The sequence below is a fragment of the Gopherus evgoodei genome, chromosome 3, assembly GCF_007399415.2.
Source record: "Gopherus evgoodei ecotype Sinaloan lineage chromosome 3, rGopEvg1_v1.p, whole genome shotgun sequence".
Taxonomy (NCBI): domain Eukaryota; kingdom Metazoa; phylum Chordata; order Testudines; family Testudinidae; genus Gopherus; species Gopherus evgoodei.
Window position 1 is genome coordinate 3,989,642 of NC_044324.1, and position 24,526 is coordinate 4,014,167.

Sequence of the window (24,526 nt, forward strand, 5' to 3'; positions counted from 1 at the left end):
GCTGTTCCCAGGGTAATGGGGCACTTTGCCTTGGTTGTGGTCTCTAGGTGCCACCTTGTACTATTAATACTTCTTCCTTTATAATCCCCAGTCATCCTCCGCTTCCTGTTCAGTTCAGATACGTGCCTTTTGGTTTGTGCTTTGTCATCGTGCTGCTCGGTTTATGGAGTCACATCCAACTTTGGATGCAGTTTCCCAACAGACGGTTCTGAACCTAATTTGTCAGCCATAGTGAAGAGAGGCTGGACATGAGGCTCGGGAACCAAATTCCGTGACTAGATTTCAGCTCTTGTAGTCTGGCAGTTAAGGCAGTCTCCCTCCCTTGTAACAGCAGGGTTTGTTTTGTTTTGTTTTGTTTTGTTTTTTTTCCAAACCAGAAACACAGAGAAATGAATATATTAAAGTGAAACCCTGTCGGCTGCATTTCAGAGCTTGCCTTCCATAAAGGCGGCTTTGGTTAGCTTGCAAAGAAGTAGGGGATGGGGTGGGATTTTAAATCTTTAATTTGTAAAATGACCTTGGTGAAATGGCTTGTCTTCTCCTGGCTCTGTAAACCCAGCTGTGCACTTGATAAAAGCAGGCCGATAGTGCTGAATACCAGGAGTTTGAGTGGAGTTTTCCCCAGGGAATAGCTACCCAGAACACCTGGCTCTTCCATATCCTCCTAGCAACACGCACCAACCAGAGTCAGAGCTCTGCTACTGAAATATTACCTGCAACTCCAGGGTAAAGAGCATCTGAGCTAAACACCCTTGGTAATGTCGTCTGACACCAATAAGTTTTTCATACTACTTAACAGTAATTCACTTAAGCAAACTCAACTCCCTTCTCTTTTGTTGAAAGCTTTCCCTGCCTTAGGTCTGAACTCTGTTGGCCTCCTGAAACTTAACTCTCTTTCCCTGACATTTGTTGACATTAAACTGATCATAAATAGTGCTTGTCATACTGTAGGTAAATGCCTTCCTGACATCTAACATTTTCTTCTGTGTCATGACAGTTCTACATGCCAGTCACAGGGAGGAAAGACATCTATAGCCATTTTGTTTCCTCCTGTGTGTTTGTTTTTCCCCTCCACCACTCCTTGTGGTTTTCAGTTGCTGTTTAATCTCACTATGGAAGAGGCACAATACTACCTTGGGAATGTGCATTGGTAGGTGGGGGTGGAGATGATCCTCACCCTTGGAGAAGGATGTTTTCTATGTTCTGCAGTATAGGATCAGAGGATGCATTTCTAGGTGTACTTAATCCTGCCTTGAAGCAAGGGGATGGAAGGACTACTTGACCGCCTGAGATCGTCCCTTTCAGCTGAACATTTCTATGATCTTGCTAGTGGATGCAATTGTTGGTGTTACTGGTAGCTTTATGCAACATAGCAGTTCTAAGAGATCAGAGAGAGCTTTGAAATATTTCATTAGTAACTGACCATACATTTCCCTTTGAAGAATTCCTGGAACTATGTTGTTTGTTTGACTCTGTCAACTGTAAAAAAGTGTCTTGGTTGTGAATCACTGGTTTTCTAGGGGAATTCTAGGAAGCTGTTAATGGGAAGTATAAATGTGCTAATGGGGAGTATAACTGAATATGTTAGAGCTTCTCAGTTTTAACAAAACTTACAACTCATCATCTTCCTGAACTGAGCAGATGAATAGTGACCTGAAAGGTCAAAGCATGAGAAGATGGGACTTAGCAGTGTGCTGTGTCTTGAAGAAGGTTGGAGATAACACATGAGGTCACAACCTCTTGCTATCTCTTGGTAAGTCATTAAGAATTTCCACTGGAGATGCTAGTTGTGAGTCCAGGCGTTTCTGAGGAACTGTTGAGCTCTTTAATCTGTCTGTCTTAATGATACTGTTCCTATAAATATTTAAACTTCTTACACCATACAACATGTAAATCTGACCCTATTACCCGGGTCGCAGAGAACAGAAACATAATGGCCTTGAAATGATTAGAACTCCCAGCCTAAGAGCTCTTAACATAATCCATGACTGCTGGGACTGAGAAGTGAAGAAAACTGTTTTCTTTGGATGCTGTTTGTGATCTTTCTAGTGAGGATAACTCCATGCGGTTAACCGTATCGTTATGATCACTGGACCAGAATGCCTATCTGTATGTTCAGTTAGTAATCAAAGGCTCAGAAGGAGTTGTGCTTCTGTAACCTATACAGAGCTCTTATCTTTTTAGTGGTGTATTGCTTGTTTTACACTTGGTTAACAAGTGGATAACTACAAATTCTGTGCTTGATTAGACTAATTCTACAAATATAGCATTACAATGGTCCAGAACCGACTCTATGTATCACCTATTGGAATGTGGATAAGAGAGGTGAAAACATTATCTAGTTTTTAAAAGAAATCCAGATTCCAAGTTAAGCAGGGTTCCAAATAGCTGGGGTTCTAACAGCCTTGTCAGCAGCTAAATCGGATCCGTAGCTATTATAGACTTGCTAAATATTTGGTGTTGTGAAAAGCAGTCTGTGATGTAACAGCAAACTGCTTTACTGACCCTTAACCTGATGTTAATTCCAGGTTGTTCTGTAGAACTCCAGATGTGTTTGCCACCTGTTCCAATACAGTGATGACTGGCTGTTTCATTAGGGAGCGTTAAGGCTGGTGGTCTCAAGATAGGACGGTTGCATCCAGGGGAATTCTAGCTCAGGGAATCTTTCTGTAGGAAAGATAGCCATCACTGTGTGCTAATGGGATGCCTAGTCTATAGCAAAGTTTCGTTCTTCATCTGTCCGTTCTGCAGAGAAACATCAAGCCAAGTCATTTCATTAGATTATGTAACCTGCCCAATTGTGTAAATTCACTCTCACGTTCCTTGATGCAGCAATGCTGTGTTTCCAGCACCCAGGTAACTGTGTAGGTCATCTCCCTTGTATGTTTAGCTGGTTGTTTGGGAGAAGATGACTGCTGCAGCAATATATCTGACAGTTTATGAGGTGGCATAAATTTCTCATATACACGGGGTGTGGGAGATCCCCTAAAATCTAAGAATTTACTGTAATGTCTTGTGCATGTTCCTGGCTCTATTTTTCCCTGGTATCACTCCCCCGTCCCCTCGGCTTGGGGATGCTAAGCACCTTCCATTGTACTTCTACCTCGTTTCAATGTGAGGGTTAGTATGTATGGTCTACTGGTGTTTTCAGTTCTCCCCATTGCACTTACTAGGAGTGTGAGTCCATGAACCAATAGGCACTTGCTCAAGTTAGTTCCATCGCTCGCTGGCATCGTTAAATATTATTTGCTTCACTAAAATTGTCATCTTTTGGGGTTAAATGAGCTGCAAGCTTCTGGGGGTCTCATGCTGTAGGGCTGATTCTTGGCACCAAGGGATGGTCTTGTAGCTGTTGGTCTGTAGTAGAAATACATAATCTATGTATAGGGCCCTACCAAATTCATGGCCATGAAAAAAGTGTAACGGAAATCTGGTCTTGAGTGCTTTTACCCTGTACTATGCACATTTCATGGGGGAGACCAGCATTTCTCAAACTGGAGGCCCTGACCCAAAAGGGAGTTGCAGGGAGGTCGCAAAGTTATTTTAGGGGGGTTGCAGTATTGCCACCCTTTCTTCTGTGCTGCCTTCAGAGTTGGGCAGATGGAGAGTGGATACCGTGCCACACTTACTTCTGCACTGCTGTTGACAGCGGTTCTGCCTTCAGAGCTGGGCTCCCGGCCAGCAGCCGCCACTCTCCATTTGCCTAGCCCTGAAGGCAGCACTGCCACCAACATCAGTGCAGAAGTAAGGGTAGCAGTACCACAGCCCCCCCTACAATAACCTTGCGATGTCCCCCCCAAACTCCTTTTTTTGGGTCAGAACCTCTACAATTACACCACCATGAAATTTCAGATTTAAATAGCAAAAATAATGAATTTATGATTTTAAAAATCCTATGACCATGAAATTAACCAGAATGGACAGTGAATTTGGTAGGGCCCTAACACCTCTACCCTGATATAATGTTGTCCTTGGGAGCCAAAAAATCTTACTGTTTTATAGGTGAAACCATGCTATATCGAATATGCTTTGATCTGCTGGAGTGCGCAGCCTCGTCCTCCCTGGAGCGCTATATCTGAATTCATGTTATATCGGGGTAGAGGTGTACATTGCTACATGGCCCCTGTCACTGCAGTATGTGAACATCTAGAGGAAGGCAGGGATGATGATGCATGTGGAACCGATAATAGAAATCAGGGCATTTAAAAGAAGTAAAGATAAGATGCCTGTGCATATAAAAGTGGCTGGGCTGCAGCCAGCAACTGCCCAACTTGCCTTCTACATGGGTTTCTCTCTTTAAAAGCAGCCACTTCCTGTTACGATAATGATGGAATCAAATGGAGACTGGTTACTTTTGCAGCGGTTTGGGGGGGAGGGAGCCCATGAATATTTCATCTCCTGAAATGAAAGGGTTAAAACTTTGCTCAGGGGGCAAAATGGTAAATGTTTAGCTAGTCCAGTTCTCCCTCAGCAAACTTTTAATGTTCAGCAAAAAAACATGTTGACCTTTTAAGGGTCTGACTTAACCTTCCTTCCCTACCTTTCTTCCCCATACCCTGTATGTTCCTCTAAAGTGGTTGTAAAAGTAAAGTAGTTGAAAAGGGCGTTCAGCAAAACTTAATGTGTTTTTTAAATTGTTTTAAAATGAACTCCAGTGTGGTGGAAAATTTCTCAGCCTCTCCAAAGCAAGGTCGTCAGCGATGTTAAAATCTCCGCTCTGGGGCTGGGCAGCCCTCACCGACACCGATCTGTGTGCGTCAGGCATGATGGAAATGTATGCCACAGTGTTCCTGCACTCTTTCTCCAGGCTCCATTTTTGTCAATGGGGCACAGGGTGAAACTTAAGTCCCCTATTTTACGATCTGCCAGATGACCACACCAGAGATTGTTTTGAACCATCCTGTCAGAGCTTATCTCCTGAAGGCAACAGGTAGTCCCCAAAGTCTCCTGTTCCACTAATAATAAGTAACACTGACTGTTAAATTGGATTGGTGACATTATTTTTAAAAAAGTAACTTAACTCTCAGGCTCAGATCCTCGGAGGGATTTAGGTGCCTAACTCCAATTGAAATCGGTAGGAGTTAAGTGCCTAAAATACCTTTGAGGATCTGGGCTTCAGACTCTTTGAAACGGACAGTGTTCTAGAGGAGTAGCCATGTTAGTCTGTATCATCAAAAACAATTAGGAGTCCTTGTGGCACCTTAGAGACTAACACATTTATTTGGGCATAAGCTTTCATGGGCTATAACCCACTTCTTCGGATGCATGGAGTGAAAAATTCCGTAAGCAGGTATAAATATACAGCACATGAAAAGATGGGAGTTGCCTTACCAGGTGAGGGGGTCATTGCTAACGAGGACAATTCAATCATGGTGGATGTGGCCCATTCCCGACAGTTGACAAGAAGGTGTTACAATGTTACATATGACTGGAAAGAACCTCCTGGGTCAGTGAGTTGAGTCCCCTGCTTATCACAGGCAATGCCATCATACAGTCCCAATAATAAATTTGCCAAGCCCCATCTTAAAACAAGCTAGCTTGGGGGCCTCCACACCACCTATGTTCTGTTAAGTACAATGACTTCCCTCTCAGGCTGTAGATATTTCTAAGAGCTGATGTGTTCATTGCTGTATGAGAAACGAATGAAGCAGAGCTCTGTAACCTCGAAAGCTTGTCTCTCTCACCCACCGACATTGGTCCAACAAAAGATATTACCTCACCCTCCTTGGGTCTAATATTTTGAGACTGACACTGCTAGAGCAACACTGCATACATGAGAACCAAATAGACAATCTGCCCCAAGGAGGTTGCAAGCTGAGACACAGATAAGAGGAGATGTACTGGGAGACCAAAAGGAGGTTTTAACTATGGCTGTGTGTGTAGATTTTTGTCACTTGTCTCAAATGTAATGTTATAGTGGAGAAGGCACTTTGACTTGCATAGTTCATGGCATGTCAAATGTGTCAGTAAATCATTTGAGCTGTCTCCTTGCCAGTGTAGGATTGTTCCCTATGGTACAGATCCTGGCGTTCTTGAACTGTAGACTGGACAAAAGTTACAGTAGAATCAGATGATAGATTCACGTAGTGCACTGGAGGCAAGATAGAGGACGCTGAGCTAGACCGATACAAGTGGCTGGGCTTTGCCTGGGGTTTATTTTGATTTCATTACCTTTGTGTCCTACAGCTGCAATCTCTTAATGTGGGATTTGTCTGTGCCAGGGTAGGATGCCTGTGCTAAAAGGTGGTGTGTGTTTCATGTTTGTGGTCAACAGCATGCTGGGCAAGCTGGAAAGAAGCATTAAATAGTAAAAACTGTTGCATCCCCCAAGGATTAAGGAAAGTGTGTGAGCCATTGCAAGGTCTCAATATTTGTATGGAACCAAAGTTTTGGAAACTCTTTTAAATAAAAGGTAATTCAAAGGAAGAGCCCATGCAGATGAGATGCTGTGTGGCATTGACGTGGAGTCTGAAACAACCTTGATTTTCATCTTGGCTCTAACATTGACTGTGTGACCCTGAGCAAGTCACTACCCTTCTCTCTGCCTCAGTTTCCCCCCAGTCCCACCCCAACCTTTGTCTTGTCTATTTAGATTATAAATTCTCTGGGGACAGGGACTAAATTTCATTTGCAAATGTAACACTATTAATGTGGGCTTGCCTCCTCATCTGTTGTTGGGAGCGGACTACATCCACCCTGTTCGAACTGGCCCTGTCAACACAGGTTCTTTACTTGTGAGGTAACTCCCTTTTCATCATGTATCAGTCTATCATGCCTGCAGCTGTAACTTTCACTCCATGCATCTGAAGAAGTGGGTTTTTTAACCACAGAAGCTTATGCCCAAACAAATCTGTTAGTCTTTAAGGTGCCACTGTACTACTTGTTGTTTTTGTGTCTTACTATGTGTTTATACAAGGCCAGTACAATGGGAGCCTTGATCTTGGTTGGGTAGCTGGGCATTTCTGTAATGCAAATAATGGACGAAGGAGAGAATAAAATAAGGGCAATGCATCCAAGATTTTTACACTGGAAAAACTCTCATCCCCAAGTTTGTTGTCTGTGTGAATGTGACACATTTTAATACTTGAAATACTTTGCTTAACCAGGAAATGGTCTGTGTGTGTTTGCTCTGAACTGTCTAGGCTGTTTTTCCACCCCTATATTTGTAATGGTATCGGTGACCTTAGCCTGAATAGGGCCTCACATTCCATCCAGTCTTCCTCTTGGGGCAAAGTAGTTTCTGGTTACTTTGCTAATCTAGCAAATTGAAATTCCCTTGTCTCATCCAGTGGTAGGTGTGAGGGGTTTGTCTGTTTATGCAACACTACCACCCTGTCTTGTGAGAAGAGTTCTGCCTCTTTCATTGTCTGGTAAGACTTGACTTCATCTGACCTGTAGAACATTCTTTCTTAAGCCCTGCCTATGCAACAAAACTTTCTGGAAGAGCTATTGTGGAATGCGTGCCTTTTTTTGGTGTGCCAGAATAAAGTATTCCCATTTAGTCCTATTCCAGAACAGTTTATTCTGCAACAGCTCTGCTGGTTGACTACTCCATATAGACAAGGCTTTGAGCAGCTGCTGCCTTGATTGCAGTATCTCCTCTATAAGGTGCTATTCCTGGAGATTGCAGTGTACTGCATGGTGGGCAGCTGGTGTTTGGCTGAGGGCTTGAGTGGCAGAAGTGAACTGAGGGGGGAAGCATTTTAAAAAACAAACAAAAACAACTTCAGCTATTATAGCTGCACTTCAGCACTCTCCACCTCAAATGCATCATGCTTTGTGTTTGTGCGGGTCAGTAACAGCCACATGTTTGTAAAGAATTGTCAGGCTTCTCCAGCGCTGTATCAAATTCTGAACACTGGTCTCCAGAGCATCCCTCCTGTCAGTGCTCTTGACAGCTGATGAAGTCTGAGAGACTGTTAGAGCCGTCAGCTGGGATTTCCTAGAAGTGCTTAAAGCCTGGTTTACACATCAGTTTTTTGTAGTGGTAGAACTCTTTCCATTAAGGGTGTATTCTCCTCCCCCTCTCCCCCCCGATAAGAATTCTACCGGTACAACCCCTAGCGTGAATGCAGTTTTACCAATATAGCTTATTCCCATGTGGGAAAGGGAATAAACTATACTAGTTTACCAGCACTCTGATAGCAGTATAACTGCATCTCTGCTAGGGGCACGTCTGCTGCTGCCGTTAGTAATACATACACCTTTTGTGTGCTGACAAGGCCTTAGGGCAGTGTTTTCAAACTTTTTTTGGGGCGACCGAGTTGAAGAAAACTGATGCCTGTGACCCAGTGGAGCGGGGGATGGGGGTGGGAGGAGCTCAGGGCTGGGGCAGAGGGTGGGGTGAGGGCTGCAGGTTGGGGCTGGGAATGAGGGGTTCAAGGTGTGAGAAGGGGCTCTGGGCTGGGGCAGGGGCTTGGGGTGTGGGAGGGGCTCAGGGCTGGGGTAGGGGATTGGAGTGTGGGCTTACCTCAAGTGGCTCCAAGTCAGTGACACAGCAGGGGTGCTAAGGCACTGTGGACAGCTGCAGGTCCAGCTCCTAGGCGGAGGTTCACAAATGGCGTTGTAGTGCTCTTGCTGCAGGCACCATTCCCAGCTCCCATTGGCTGTGTGGAGAATCCCCGCCAGGATCCTAACCTGCTGCTGGCCACTTCCAGGGCGCAGCATGGTGTCAGAACAGGCAAGGACTAACCTGCGTTAGCCGGGCAGCACTGCCAACAGGACTTTTAACGGCCCGGGCAGCAGTGCTGACCAAAGCCGCTGCAACCCAGTGCCTTCCATTCCACAACCCAGTACTGGGTCCCAGCCCACAGTTTGAAAACCACTGCTTTAGGGAGTTGACCTGTTTAAATTCATTGAGACTTAGGATACCTACCTTGGTACCCCTTGTGGGGTCCTACTTGAAATTATTAATGGTGGGGAGAATCCTTGGCTTATTGTAAATCTGTGTACCCAGATCATGATATGTTGTGGAACTGTTGGGAAAAGGTATCTAGAACGTGTTGCTTTAGCGCCCCTCCAATGACCCATCCCCTCGCAGTGGCATCTGAGGCAAACCACATTTGTAAACAGCCAATGACAAATGAGGTATAGAAATAGACGATCTAATAATTTACTCATAATTTTTACTAATAGTTTAAATAATCTTTAGTGGAGTTAAGGGTGCTGAGAAATGTCACTAGCTAATGGAAGGTGCTGCAGACTTGTTTGTTTTGTTTTAAGGTCAAAAGGAACCATTGTGTTGGTCTCGTCTGGCCACCTGTGTAACACAGGGCCATAGGACTTCTCGTAAATTAATTCCTGCTTCAGGTTCAATAGCTGTGCTTGAACTAAAGCATATCACTCAGAAAAACCATCAATTATTGATTTTTGAAATTTCTTGTGATGGAGAATCCACAACCCTTGGTAATTTGTTCCAAAGATTGATTATCGTCGCTTTGAAAAATCTGCCCATTATCTGTCCAGAAGGGATATCTGGTTGGGTTGCTATCCTCGATTCCATAGAAGCTATTCCATCTCTATGGCAGCTTGGTGGGAGAATTTTCTCTTGTGGTGACTCCTGGACATACCTGCTTACCTGGATGTAGGAGTTCAAATGCCTAGAACCCTGCAAATTTGCAGAAATCTTCTTTATATGCACAGACCACGTTTGCGGGTATAAATTTTGTCTCTGTGCAGGACTCTACAAATACCCAACGCTCCCAAAAGCATGATGGTACCATTCACTCACATGGCTGATTCGTTGGCGAAGATGGGTTGGTGATTTGTTGTGCAGCATTTTTATTGTTTAGCGCTCCCAGTAGATCTAGATTGGGGTCTTGTGCTAGGTGCTGCACAAACCCAGATGAAGGCTTGGTCCCTGCTCCCAGGAGCACATTCTAGAGTTTGTATTCATGTTACCATAGCTCTTGTTGGCTGTTCGTTGTTTTAACATAGCCGTAATGGCTCTGAATTTGAAAGGGATTGACTTTAGTCAGGTCTCCCAGTGAGGGATAGGTTAGGCGTCAGCAGTCCAAGGGGCAGAGAGGGATGAGAAGCCGGGCCCTGAGGGAAAGGCAAGGTGAATCATCCCTGCCTCTCCCATCGCTCCCACCCCCAAAGTAACCTAGCAAACGGTCTAGCTTTTGAAAAAATGCAGCCTGCAGCAGGTGTCGGTGTTGGGGAGTGGTTTGTGACCAAGCATGGCTCCTTTACAACCTGTCTTCACATTTTTCAAGGAAAAATGTGGTGCTGCATGACCAGTGAGTTCAATCCTCAGCCTGTCGGATGGAGACAGCTATCAGTATGCACAGAGCTGAACACAGAAGCAAGAATTTATCTATTTTTTCGAGCTAATGGAAGGGCAGACTTGATGCTGGAGCTATGATGTAGATCACTTCCTTGAAGGTTAATGGTTTGCTATAGGATGTGCCTTTTGTATGCGTGCTATATGTTTTAAAATCAGGATGGATAAAAATCAGTTATTTAAAAAAAATCTTTTTAAAATTTAAAGACACTTTTTTCTTTTTAAAAGTAAACCTATTTAAAATTGAAATTGGCAAGCTGTATTCAAGCCTTAAATTTACTGCAGTTTATTAATTATTGAAATTATATTCAAGCAGTACGTGTTTGGTCCTGAAGTTTTGAAGTTTCGCTGCCTGGTGGCAGTTTGAGTGCTAAACCAGCTGTAGGCAGCAGTGGCCTCTTCTGCAGGTACAGAGAGAGTATTTTCTTCCCTTCAGATTATTCAGCTAGTTCAGTTTGTTGTACAGACAAAACTACACAGGATCTTTTCAGGGGGCAAGACAAAGATGCCACATTTATTATGATAACAATTTGATTTATGACTAATATCTTAATTCACACACACACACACACACACACACACACACACACACACACACACACACACACACACACACCCCCATCAGATGTTCTGCAGCTGCTGCATAGTTACCAGTCCTGAAGACAGCGTACGTTCATGGCTTGATTTTGCAGCTTGGGTTGGTAGCTTGTGGCGGCTAACTGGCCAGGCACAAAGACAAGCTGGGTCTCTGTTGGGCATGCACCGGTGTCCTCCCATGTTGGCAGCAGAATGTTACCCAAAGTCTCTCATCTCACCCTTCTTTTTTATAGGCTTTTAGTTTGGATTCAAAGTCTATAGGTCTTGTTGTGTCGCGCTGCCTCTGGGTTTGGATTGATCACCCGTCAATTGCAGGCTTGACTTTCAGCCTTGAACCTGGCTTTGATCTTCCTTCTGTTGTTTCTTTTGTCCTTTCTTTTTAAGGTGGATGCTTTTTACTTTGTTTAGGGCTGTTGTCTAGGTCTTCAGCCGTTGGCATATGAACTTTATCTCATCAGAACAGACTGGGGCTGGAGGTTTATTCCATCATCCATACATGCTTCATTCACACATCTAAACTAACAAGATTACAGCAGGATTTTCAAAAATGAAAAGGAGGAAGCTTTTACAAAATGGAATGAATGTTTTAAAATGGGATTTGAATTACAATATGACAAACAGTGAACGGAAGTTACAACGTAGGCAAGTATAGTGAACAGAAGTTACATTAATAAAGTGAACAATTAAAAACAATTTCATTTATCAGTTCTACAAGTTCAATGACTAGTTTATTTTTGGTTGAGAAACCAACTGGGAGTTGAAAAAGCAGGGAAATTTGTTTTCCCTCTTCCAATCTATGAATAGAAACAAAGTGTGGAAGGATGAGATCTACTAGTTCTAAGATCTTAAAAGACATGGTGATCGGAAACAGTTCAGTTCACTAACTACAGATAGTACTTATTTTTTTTAATAAATCAGTTTGTTTTAAATGCAAAACATATTTTGTTAAAACATGTTCTTGCCTATCCAGCACATTTAAAGTAGTCTGATTTAATTAATAAAAACAAGTTTAGAATTCAGTTAAAAATGCTCCAAAACAAAATTTTAATTTCCATCTAAATGCAGTTAGATACTAATCATCTGGTAAATAAGAAATGCACCATTCACAGTTTTATAATGGTATAAAAATGTAAAAACTTTAAAATTTAAATTAAAGGTATGCTAGGCTACACAGGTGCCTAATAAATGTGTATAAATTGTGTTATTTTTCTGACTAGCAGAAAGTACCAAATATCATGTGAAGGCTGTATTTAGTTGCAAATCAATACAGTGTAATGGTTACCAACCAATGAGAATCAGTTTGTCTTTAGGAAAGTTATTAAAAAGTAAAAATGCGAAACAAGATTAAAATGGGTTTAAATCAAGGTTTCCTGGTTGCTGATTTTTGAATCATGATTGGAATCTGTGATTTAAATCAGCCCAACCTGATATACACGTGTATATGTACATAGTTCTTGTTTTAAAGAGAGGTCAGCACAGAGTGACCTTTCCAGGAGCAGCATGCTGAGGCATTACCAGCGATTGCTTCCTCAAAGCTCATGCAAGCTCAGTGTTACCAAATTAGTTGCACCATGGCTTATAAAACAAACCAGTCACTGGAGGCTGGTGCAATTGGAGACCCAGTTTGGGCTGTGGATAGCTGCATGGAGGTGGATTTTGCGACTATGGAGGTGGTTACCTGTGGCTCCTGAGGGTCAAGGGGGTGACTGATCATTTTGCAGTATGACAGTAATGTCTTTGTTCACTTACCCATTTTCCCAACGTGGGAGATTGTGTGCTGCAATGTTGCTTGTGTGCTGTGGGGTATGAAGGGAGTAAAATAGGCCTGCTGTTAAAGAGGATGTCTCTGCATTTAAGCCACAAATTGATTATGTTTGAAGCAGGGAATGATCGTATTTAGAAGTGCAGGGAGGAGGAGGAGGAGGATAAAAAAAATCTTGCAAGAATCAGTCTTTGGGTGCTGTTTGGAATTGCTTGCTTTATGCCCTTTTTGTAAAGCCTGAAGATGGGTGTTAGGTTGGGGGGAGGTGAGGAGTGAAATATTAAAATGGCATCTCTGTGCCGTCAGAGCCGAAACCAACCTGATTGACGAATCTCTGTTGCAGTGATGTTCTAGCCCTGCCCATATTCAAACAGGAAGAATCAAGTTTGCCTCCTGACAACGAAAACAAGATCCTGCCTTTTCAATACGTTCTGTGTGCAGCCACATCCCCTGCAGTGAAGCTCCATGATGAAACACTCACCTATCTCAATCAAGGTGAGGCTTTTCTGTGCTGCTGGAGGGCAGCTACATGGGTCACATATATTTATTTATTAAGAGTCTGACTTTCATAACATACTCCTAAGAACGTTCACCCTTCAAATGTAAACCATCTTTGTACTAAAATCCAAGCTGCTTCGAGGCTCCCAGCCTTTTCACCTCATTTCTCTCTACCCCAGCAGGTGTGGGATTAGCTGGTTTCCCCAAGGTTCCACCAGAACCAAAAGTCCGAAGGAAAATTGAGCTATCTAAACCCCACAGCCTGATTGGCAGAGAACCTACTGCTAACCTTTGCAATTCTTAAACTAAGGCTAGCATAGGACTGGTTAGCATCTATAGCAACAGGTACACTACATCTTACAGACATTATAGACAATCTTCGTAGCCTAAAGCAGATTGTGCTATAAATGCATCTCCTGATCCTACCTCCTGCCTCAGGAGCATACCCCTTTCTCCTTATTGAGACTTTGCTCACCTGGCTGCCAGCACACGTTCTTGTGACTGGCCATAAGAGGAAGTAAGTTAGAGCAAGCATATTATTGGGCATACACTAGGAAATTCTTCAGCATGTGTATTCTTTTGGAGGAGTGGGTGAGGTTCTGTGGCTTCCGATGCACAGGAGGTCAGACCAGGTGATCATGATGGTCCCTTCTGACCTTACAGTCTGACTCTATAAATTCCAGTCACTTCCATAGGTGGGATTTTGGAAAGATCAGGATAGCTGCCAGTAACCCTGTTAAGCCAACATGTAATGGGTTTCTTCTCATATTCTTAGTTTGCGAGTAGATGAGCTTTGTTAGTGTGGACAATTCTTAGAAAGCTCCATCTTGGTTCACGAGGAAGGACAGGAGCTAACATCCCAACAGGTCCTTCTCCCTTGGCCAGTGTTCATCCACTCCTTGATCAGCATATCACTTACACTTCTCACCGCTTCTATCGCTCTTGTATTAGATGGCAAATTAAATGCCGAAGAAGAGCAAAAACCCATATGCAGCTAACAGTCGTTAGGCCTCTTCCCTAGGTCAGTCGTATGAGATCCGGATGCTGGACAACAGAAAAATCGGGGAGCTGCCTGAGATAAATGGGAAACTGGTAAAGGTAAGTGAGCGAGAAGAGGAATGTCCTTTTTATACAGACTTCCTCACACAGGGCACCCTGCCAGCGCAGCAGAACACCAGGCAGTCTGCACGGAAGGGTCCTCTGGGCATAGGGATTGATAGGTACTTTAAGGCACTCAATGCCCCAAGCCTGCACAAGGTGCTTCCCAGCAGATATGGGCTTAGCTGGTCTCTCCAGGGCTTCACTAGAACCAAAGGCCCTATGGAAAATCGAACCAGCTGGACTCCATCACCCCCTTGGCAGAGAATCTGCTGTTAATGCTTGAGGATCTCAGGCCCAGGCTAAAATACAACAGTCTAGTGCCAAGAAGAGAAAATGTGACGGTTACACACACCTCCTGAGGGGTATAGAGATGGAGGAGAACTTTGCATTGTGTAAGAGTACCCCCTTTTTCCCCCACAGCTAATGCTTCACCTCATTCTATCTTTGAATGGATCTTTGGACCATTCCACACAAGCACTCTGATAGGGAAGAGCTGGGATAAGAGGAAATGCTGACTTGGTGGCTTGTCACTCATGTCACAGGGCCTAGTTTAACTTTGTTTTGCCCCTTCAGCTTCTGTAAATGGCTCTAGGTCTCCCATATTCTCCCTCCTTGCTCTTTCACTGAGCTGGTGACACAGGGAAACCCCCGCTGCCTGGGGGATATTGAGCTGCTTAGTGGTTGTAGGACTCGACACAGGGTGCTTTGAGCAGGGGGTTGGACTAGATAACCTCCTGAGGTCCCTTCCAACTCTGATATTCTATGATTGTTCCCTCTAGAGTATATTTCGAGTGGTGTTTCATGACCGGCGGCTACAGTATACGGAGCATCAGCAGCTTGAGGGCTGGAGGTGGAACAGACCTGGGGACAGGATATTGGATATAGGTGAGTGTCTGCAGTAGACTGGATAGGGCATGGAGAACAGATTTGCATGTAGTTTGTCTTAACTGATGCAATTCCCACTGATCCAAACAGCTTCTGTGCTCTAAGTAACCCAAGAATTATTTTTATAGGCAAGAAGAGGGAATAATAATGCTTTTTTGCTCATAAAATAGAGGGTAAATTACTGTGTTTAGTATTGGCTCATGACTTTAGCTGGCAGTTCTGTTTTGAATATGACCTCCCCGCTCTTAGCCCTTCAGGAAAAAAAGTGACTGACTCATCACTGTAGGTATTAAAGGGTGTAAAAACATTCAGTATCCCTTGTTCCATGTACCCTGTGCAGCAGAAGCCTTCACACTACTGTAAGACACATCTTCACCTAGCTGTGGCCTCCATATTGCTCTGTCTCCCTTGCCACCACTACCTGGCAGTCTTGGAGGCTGGAAGTGGGGAACATTCCACAGCATCTGCCTGAACTATATGGGCCTCTAGCCAAGCTCCTCGGTCCCTTGATTTCTTGCACACTGAACTTGCTCAAGAAATTCACTCTGCTCTGGTTGCTGCAGGGCAAGTGAAATAGAGATGATGCCTCTGTCACTGTACCTGTGCTCGTATATCCAGAGGGTCAGGAACACTTTATAAAATATATGGAGATATAGCTATATCTCATAGAACTGGAAGGGACCCTGAAGGGTCATCGAATCCAGCCCCCGCCTTCACTAGCTGGGCCAAGTACTGATTTTTGTGCCAAATTTCTAAGCATCCTCCTCAACGATTGAACTCACAACCCTGGGTTTAGCAGACCAATGTTCAAACCACTGAGCTATCCCTCCCCCACTTTCTGCCTTGTGCTTGCCCTCCAAGTGTGTCTTCTGATTCCACAGATATCCCTATGTCTGTGGGTATAATTGACCCCAGGGCAAATCCAACGCAACTAAATACAGTGGAGTTTCTCTGGGATCCTTCAAAGAGGACTTCAGTGTTCATCCAGGTAAGACAGGAGTTGTGGGGAACATCCGGCTCCCGCTGCTCCTCTGCAGCAACCCAGGGAAGGGGAGAAGCTGTCCTGGGAAAAGGGGCTCTTTCCTGGGTCAGTACTCAGAAACAACAGCCAGCTGGGTTTTATAGGGGCTGGGGAAGGATCTGCACAAGAGCTCCCCCTAGAGCAATGCATGAGGGTGGCATTGTCTTGTTACTGTATGAAATAGGAAGTGCCTCTGACTAGCTGTAAAACACTGAAATTACCTGTGCATTTGGGCCAACTTGTCAAGGGTATTTGGGCACCTAATAGGATTTTTGAAAGCACATAAACTAGCTCGTTGCCTAATTCCTATTGAAATTGATAGGACTCAAGTGCCTAACCTGCTTAGTCACTTTGAAAATCCCACTGGATGCCTAAGTATCTTTGAAAATCTGGTCCTTTGGGCCTAGAAGGAATAAACTGGAAAAAGCATGGGTGGGGTTTGCAAACTGCTTTCAATTTTAATGATCTTGGGGCATCATTTGTAGCAATAGTAGGTTGGAAATCTTGTGGGCGGAAAGTGAATTACCCCCCCTTCCCCACCACACACTTCTGCTGGTGTCTCTTTAACTCTTTAATATTCATGCTATCCGATGCATTTCCATCTCCGCCCTGCTGTGCATGCATCTCACGGATGCTGCCCAAGAACATGCGTCCAGCTGAGTGTGAGACTTCATGGGGAATATTTTGCCTTGAATGTTTACCAGGCATGTTCTTGTTCTGCAAAATTAGAGCTCTACTAATGATGCACCTCCTTGGGTGACTCTTTTCAGGTGCACTGTATCAGCACGGAGTTCACCATGAGGAAACATGGTGGCGAAAAGGGAGTGCCCTTCCGAGTCCAGATCGACACCTTCAAAGACAATGAGAATGGGGAGTACACTGAGCACTTGCATTCTGCCAGCTGCCAGATTAAAGTCTTCAAGGTACCATGTGCGCTGTGGGCACATCCTACTAAAGAACTCGAACCAGACACAAACGTCCCCCATGTGACACAATTGGGGAGCAGACCCCAACTGACTCTGCTGCCTCAATGAACTTCAGGGACAGGACTGTGCCTTTGTACGCCACAGAAGGAGCTCCTTGCCTGTCATGACTGGCACCCTATAAATAACTTTTATATAGGCAGCAAAACTCATAGGCTGGGAGTAACGTAATGTCATCCAAGTGGACTTTGCCTGTGTTCTCCTAGGGCTCCATATCTTGGCCTTGGGCAGTTTTCTCTGTTTAACACCTAGTTATTGTGGGATAGGTGCTTTTTTTTTTTTTTTTCTTTTAAAGTCATAAATCTAGTCCCCCTCTAGCCCCTGGGTTAGCACAGGCATGAGTGAAATGTGTACATGTAATATGAGTTAAGGATTGGATCAGAGGTTTAATGTCAACATAAGTCCTGAGTGTGACGATCTGATCTGTCCTTGGCTTTTGTGGGTAATGGTAAGAGGAGTAGGTAAAACATCAAAGCTTAGGGATAGCCCTAGAGGAAAGGCTGCTTGCCAGCAGAACTGCATGGGTCTGGAATAGATGACCTATGGCACCCCCAGGATGTTTGGGACAAGTGACACCATCTTAGAGAATCTTCACTCCCTCATAATAATGCAGAACCCCGGACAACTTCCTTGGCTTCTCTCCAGCTCCAAAGGGGAGCCCTGCACAGAGAACTGTCAGAATAGCTTGGTCTAGTGGCTAGGGTGCTGCACCAAGACAGGAGAACAGAGGTTCTGGGCCCATCCCTGCCACTAACTTGCTGTGTGCCTTTAAGTAAGTCACTTCTCTCTGTGCTTGTCTTTCCTACTATGTCTTGTCTCTTTAGATTGTGAGCTCTTCAAGGCAGGGACTGTTTCTTAGGCTACGTTTACACTACAGCCTGTGTCGACAAAACGTATGTCTCTCAGCGGTGTGAATATTGCAGCCTCCTGAGCAACATACGTTACACCAAAGTAAGCTTTTGTGTGCACAGTGCTGTGTCAGTGGGAGAAGCTCATAAGCATATAGCTTATGCCACTCACGGAGGTGGGTTTTTTTAATGCCGACAGGACAGGTCTCTCCCAGCGGCTTAGCACATCTTCACCACAGGCATGCACTAGTCATATAGACATGGCCTATGCTATGGTACAATGCCCAGCACAATGGGACCCTGATCTCCATTGGGTCTTCTGGATGCTACTTTAGTACAAATAAATAGAGTAAATGTAACCTCTAGCATCCTGAGCTGTGATATGACAGCCTATAGGCCAGCTCGCTCTCAAGAGCAGGATTGCAAAGCCGTTGACTCTGAACTTCTGCACAGCTTCTGTTTTCTAACACCGGGAAACATGGTAACAGATGCAAAAAATACCAAATTCCCTTTGAAACCAGAGGAAAAACCACTCAGCTATTCAGAAATAAAGTCCTGCTTACCAGGCTTCAAGCCGGCACATGTTAGAACAGAGGCATAAACCCTTTGCAGAAGGGTTGGCTGGTAGGTAGGTCTGGGGGCATCTCCTATCTAGTGTCAGAATGATTCATGATCTTCGTGCACTTGATGCACCCACTCTTACTGCCTGCGTGAAAAGCTGCTACTCTGCAGCAGGACTTCTTGCTGTTTATCCTACAAGCAACCTTTATATGCTCTGTTTGGGTTCCTGGTGGAAGTAGCTGCTCCCATTTTGAAGTGTAAATAACCCTTCCCTCTCAAGAGCTGATGGATGACTGAGATCACAGAAAACTCTTTTGAACTCCACCAGTGGTTGAGAGCTTTGCAGGGATTCCTGACTACATGGAATCAGGTTGATCTGCTCACTAGATACAGCCGCTGCACCTGTAGCACAAGCACTATTGGGGCTGAAGATAACATCGGTGCCTGGGGTAAATTGGTGTGCAATCCTTTCACTGCAGGAGAGTCTCAAGACATTCTTACCCGCATGAGTAATATCGATTATAGGATAGTGGGAGTAGAAGTCCAGTGCAGCTGTGTTTTGAAAGTGGCTTGTGAGGGCTTTTATCAGGTCTTTTTCCCCGTGTGGAGTTTGGGTCATCTTCCCAAACCTTCGCAGAGACACCTGACACAGACCCAAACTGAAATATGGGGCAGAGCAGGGATGCAAGTTCTGTTTCAAAGCAGCTGATGTCCTCTTTAAAGGGCTCGTTGCCCTCATCGCTGTTTCTAAGCCAGGGAGGGGAAGCTGCTCTGCAGGCTTAACACTTGGGCAGGAAAGAAACTCCAGCTTTGCATTTCAGATCCTCAGTTTTGAGGAGTCTGGGGGAAAGCATGGCACTCCATTGATGCTATGTCTGCATTAAGGAATGTGGTACCGTTGTAATTACATCATTGCAAACCATCTGGCCAGGTCTACACTACAGACTGATATCAGTATAACTATGTCGCTCAGGGGTAGCAACAAACTTATAGCAATATACAACCCCCACCCCCGGTCTAGAGAGCATTATGTTGACGGGACATAGCTACTGCCTCTCGTGGAGGTGGATTAACTCTGCCGACGGGAGACGCTCTCCCACTGGCAAAGGAGCATCTTAAGTGCTTTTAAGTGTAGACCTGCCCTTTGTGTAGACCTGCTGCAGGGTTTACACCTGTGCAGTTTACTCTTGCAGCCTGTCTACATTAGGGGGTTGCATCAATGCAACTATATTGGTGTCGTTGGGCCAGAGCAAATTTCTTTAATGCAGAAACGGCCTGAGGACCATAGCCCTGAGGAGCACGTTAAGGAACCTCCAAATGCAAAGGCAGTGTCTTCAGAATCCTGAACGGGAATTCCAGCCTTCATTTACACACAGCTTGAGCTATGTTGTCTAACAACTTACGCTGAGCTATGAAAGGGTGTGGGGGGTTTGCGTGCATACTGCTGACCTGATTACACAGATGAAAATCTAGCAAGGAATTTTACAAAGTGCAGGAGGTGCAATAAAATGAGTTAGTTGAAGGATTAAAGTAAACGTGGAAAAAGAGAGGAACTGAAACACTCTGTGAAATATTGCAGGGAAGAGCTTTGTAGCCAAAAGAACTTGGTGACCCTTTCAGTTCACTACTGATTCTGTGCTTATACCAACACCCCTATGAAATACCAAAGTGTTTGGAAAAAGTATTGTTAGCATGAAGAACCCAATTCTCCATCTCCCTTCCCTGGTCATTGTCAGCCAGTCTATGCTAAGGAGCCAGCACAGAATTATTCCCTATAATAATTGCAAGTCTAGCTTTAAATCTCTCCAGAAGTAAGGTAGAAGGGGAATTGCTAGTCTCCTAAAGCAATAGGTGAAGGCCTAAATCATAATCCCTAGCTCTCGTGCTTTTCATCAAGTCTTTTAGAGCATTTTACAAAGGAGGTCAGTTCCATTATCCCATTTTACAGCTGGGGAAACTGAGGTATAGGGCGGTGAAGTGACTTGCCCAGTGTCACCGAGCAGGCCAGTGGCAGAGCTTGGAATAAAATCTCGGTCTGATTCACCATCCAGGGCTCTTTCCCTTATGCTGCAACAGAGTTAAACCAGAACAGATCTGCAGCCACACCCACCCATGCCTTGTCCTGTTAGAGCTCACTGGCGTGGCATAGCATCCTGGTCTGTGTCTAATTCCTTTCTGAAAGATTTTTCACTTTCTAGTTCAGATATTTTGAAATCTTTTCCTGGGGGAGGGCAGATTGGGTTAGTAGGGAGAACTTCTCGTAATATGAAGATCTGTCACAGGGAGAGCATTATTCTCTGCCCATGCCAACCGGGTTACCTTCCCCTAAGGCAGCAGTTTGGAATCTGTCCCCCCAGCTCAGTAACTCAAAAGGTTCCCCAGCTCTGTCAGCTTTTCTATTCTGTTCCAGTCTCCTTCTGTCTCTTTGTGCAGCCAGTGTGAATCTAGCTCTCTTCCTGCATTTGGCTAACTCCCTTCCAAGATGCCAGGCATGTGTGATCTAACAAAAATGTTGGACTTCCAGCCCAAAGGAGCAGATCGAAAACAGAAGACGGACAGAGAGAAAATGGAGAAGAGAACTCCTCATGAGAAGGAGAAATACCAGCCTTCCTATGAGACCACAATACTCACAGAGGTAAGACATCTTGGAGGTGCATTTGGCTACTGGAATCTGTGTCTTCGCAGATCAACTTGGTTGGAGGTGACAATGTCATTCCACCTCCTCCAGGCCTAATTGAAAGGTCATTAAACTGTTAAGCTCAGCGGTGGGTGTGATAAATAGCTAGATAGGGTGAGAATTCTTAGCTTATCAATGAGAGGCAACTGTCTTATTCTTTGGTCATGTGCCTGCCGAAGTGGGTATCACAAAAGCTTTATGCTCCAATACACCTGTTAGTCTTTAAGGTGCCACAGGACTCATTGTTTCTTTTTACAGATCCAGTCTAACACAACTACCCCTCTGATACTATTCTTTGAACCGCCATGTTAAACTGACTCTTGGAAAGTGCTTCAGTAGAACAGTTTGTTGAACATTTGATCTGGTTAGAGTAAATTCTGGGGTGGTACTCCACTTCTAAATTCAGTAACGGGCTGCTTGATGTGTGTGCACGCTCTGCAGCTGGCACAGTGGGAGGATATTAAGCAAACACACAAAATGCCCAGGAGATGTGACTCCAATCCACTGTTTTGAATATTATAATTTGAAGACAGTCCAGTGTTTCACAGGGTCTGTACTACCCCTGTAAATTGTAATGCAGCAGTAAACTAGTGCTTTAGCAGTTTTCTGCAAAAGCAGGTTTACTCTAGTCTACATTAAATGCAGCAGGTAACAATTTTGCCCTAGTTCATAGAAGCCAGCTTAAAGCTAAATCTAGAGAAACCAGTTTGTAAAAGTCGAAAACAATACTGTGACTTTCCTAGGTATCTCACAATGGGCCTTTCATTTCTAGTGTTCTCCATGGCCAGAGATCACTTATGTCAACAATGCACCTTCTCCTGGCTTTAACAGCTCCCACAGCAGCTTTTCCATTGGTGAGGGGTAAGTGTGGGCAGTAAGAACAACTTGAATCATAGAATAGAATATTAGGGTTGGAAGGGACCTCAGGAGGTATCTAGTCCAACCCCCTGCGCAAAGTAGGACCAATCCCCAGACAGATTTTTGCCCCAATCCTCAAGGATTGAACTCACAACCGTGGGTTTTGCAGGCCAACGCTCAAACCACTGAGCTATCCCTTGGCTGGCTGTCATCCTCTTCTGACTTCCCTGAAGGATGGAAACATTTGAATTGTCTGGTGACCTTACCCTAAATGATTTCCTAACATTTTAGAATCAGCAGCTAGAGCATCCTATTTAAAAAGCGCTAATGGCAGCAAAAATGGCAGCTTCTGGAGATCTAGACGGTTGCTTATTTTGATCGCCAACATGTACAGCAAACTTTGCCCCTGAAAAGAGAACTGAATGTGCATTTGTGTAGCTGTTCTGTCTGTGTTCAGCCACCAGCCTTTCCCTGGCATATCAATCCGCTCACATAGTGCTGTTTGTTGTTCTGTAGGGTATTTCATATCCCTGGCAATTATATTGAAATGGTCGCATTGCTACTTGCAACCAGCCATGCCTATGGGTTTCTGAACCCAATTCCTAGAAACACTGTGTGCTGGTCATTGTGTATCATGATTCACAATAGCATATGTGACACCTTTTTGTAAGTGTATTTTAGAGGCATCAGACTGGGAGGTGGGGAAGAGCAGATTCCAACCATGGTGTTTATGGTTTTTGCTTTTTTTTTTTTCTTTTTCAAAATCTAGAAATGGCTCTCCAAACCACCAACCCGAGCCACCTCCTCCGATCACAGATGTAAGTCCCACCTCAAATCTTATGCTTGTGGTAAGGATGGTGTTAATCCTATTTTCTAAATTTACTGTTGGAAGTTTGTGGGTTTCTAGGTGTCTATGTTCAGGAGCTTGCTGGTATGCTGCAGTATGGGGTCTCTGGGCTTGTCTACACATGAAAGTTAATCCGGAATAAGGTAGGGTATGACTTTAAAGTGGTTTAACTATTCCTGGTTAACTCCATCTGTGGACACCCTTATTCCAAATGGATTTAATCCACTTTCAGATAAATAAAACACTCTGATTCCAGAATAAGAGCATCCACATGTGATGTTAATCAGGAATAGCTATTCCAGAATAATTCCCCATGTAGACAAGTCCTCTGTCTCTGGGCTGGACAGGCTTCCTTTGAGAATAAATGTCATAGACCATTTTAATGCCAGAAGGGGCCATTATCATCCAGTCTGACCACCTCTATTACACAGGCCAAAGAAGTTCACTAACCCCTGGTCTACACTGAGAGGGGAGGAAATAGCTATCTAAATTACGCAACTTCATCTACATGAATAACGTAGCTGAAGTTGACATACTTAGATTGGTTTACCATGGTGTCTTCACCGCAGTGAGTCGACTGCTGCCGCTCCCTTGTTGACTCTGTCTGCACTTCTCACGGTGCTGGAGTACAGGAGTCAATGGGAGAGCGCTCGGGGATTGATTTACTGCGTCTAGACTAGATGCGATAAATCAACCCCCGCTGAATCAATCGCTGCCCGCCAATCCAGCGGGTAGGGAAGACGTACCCTAAGTAACTTCTGAATTAAGCCCATAACTTCTGCCTCAATGGCTCCTACTTGGTGAGAGAGGTCCTAGAGTGAAAACCCTCTCAATGAAGCCATACAAAAACTTTGACGGGTTGAGCAGCTGGCATTCTGTGACCTCTGCTCTACTGTGCTGACCAGCATTATCTCATTGTTGTGCTTCTGCCTTCTTCCGCCCTTCCCGCCCCCCACACCCTGTCTGTCTGTATTTCACCTGCTGTCTCTAGTGTTATACTGAAATTGTAAGCTCTCTGGGATAAGGACCATCTTCATTCTATGTTTGTACAGGGCCCAGATTCATGCCTTTGGGGTCCTAGGCGTTACCATATTACAGTAGTAATCTAGCTGACCTGTGCTAATGTTTTAATGCAAGTGGCTTGTGTTGTTACCTAGTCTAAGGAAAAGTAACCATTTTGTTCCTGTGCCACAGAACCTCCTGCCAACGACGACGCCTCAGGAAGCCCAGCAATGGCTGCATCGAAACCGCTTCTCCACGTTCTCCCGGCTCTTCACAAACTTCTCAGGTTGGTGATGAAAGCCCATCTCTGCTCGCTTCTTGCCTGAGGAGGTATTGATCGCTGGCAGTACTGTAGTCTGTGCAAACTCTGCTGTGATGCGCTGTATGACACTTACCTCCATCTTCTTTACATGCACCATTCCTACTCTTTTCCCCACTGGTGATCTATTGGCTCCTTGTTGTTTTAAATTCCAGGTGCAGACTTACTGAAGCTAACCAGGGAAGATGTTATCCAGATCTGTGGCCCTGCAGATGGCATCAGGCTCTTCAATGCGTTAAAGGGACGGTGTGTATACTTGTAAAAGCTGAGAATGAGTGTTGA

The 24,526-nt window shown here is 44.5% G+C and overlaps 1 protein-coding gene across 3 annotated transcripts in view; it reads left to right on the forward strand.

Annotated features, from left to right (window-relative positions):
* The window catches only part of TFCP2 (transcription factor CP2), a 42,085-nt gene that overhangs the window by 8,693 nt on the left and 8,866 nt on the right, over positions 1-24,526 (forward strand). For 2 of the 3 annotated variants that reach the window (XM_030554575.1, XM_030554573.1), the window contains exons 2-11: positions 12,988-13,139; positions 14,164-14,240; positions 15,023-15,128; positions 16,010-16,116; positions 16,920-17,072; positions 21,066-21,176; positions 21,991-22,079; positions 22,846-22,924; positions 24,118-24,211; positions 24,400-24,490. In XM_030554575.1, the coding sequence (XP_030410435.1) occupies positions 12,988-13,139; positions 14,164-14,240; positions 15,023-15,128; positions 16,010-16,116; positions 16,920-17,072; positions 21,066-21,176; positions 21,991-22,079; positions 22,846-22,924; positions 24,118-24,211; positions 24,400-24,490 (1,059 nt within the window). The remainder of the gene's footprint in view (positions 1-12,987; positions 13,140-14,163; positions 14,241-15,022; positions 15,129-16,009; positions 16,117-16,919; positions 17,073-21,065; positions 21,177-21,990; positions 22,080-22,845; positions 22,925-24,117; positions 24,212-24,399; positions 24,491-24,526) is intronic. The other variant, XM_030554574.1, reaches the window with a different exon arrangement.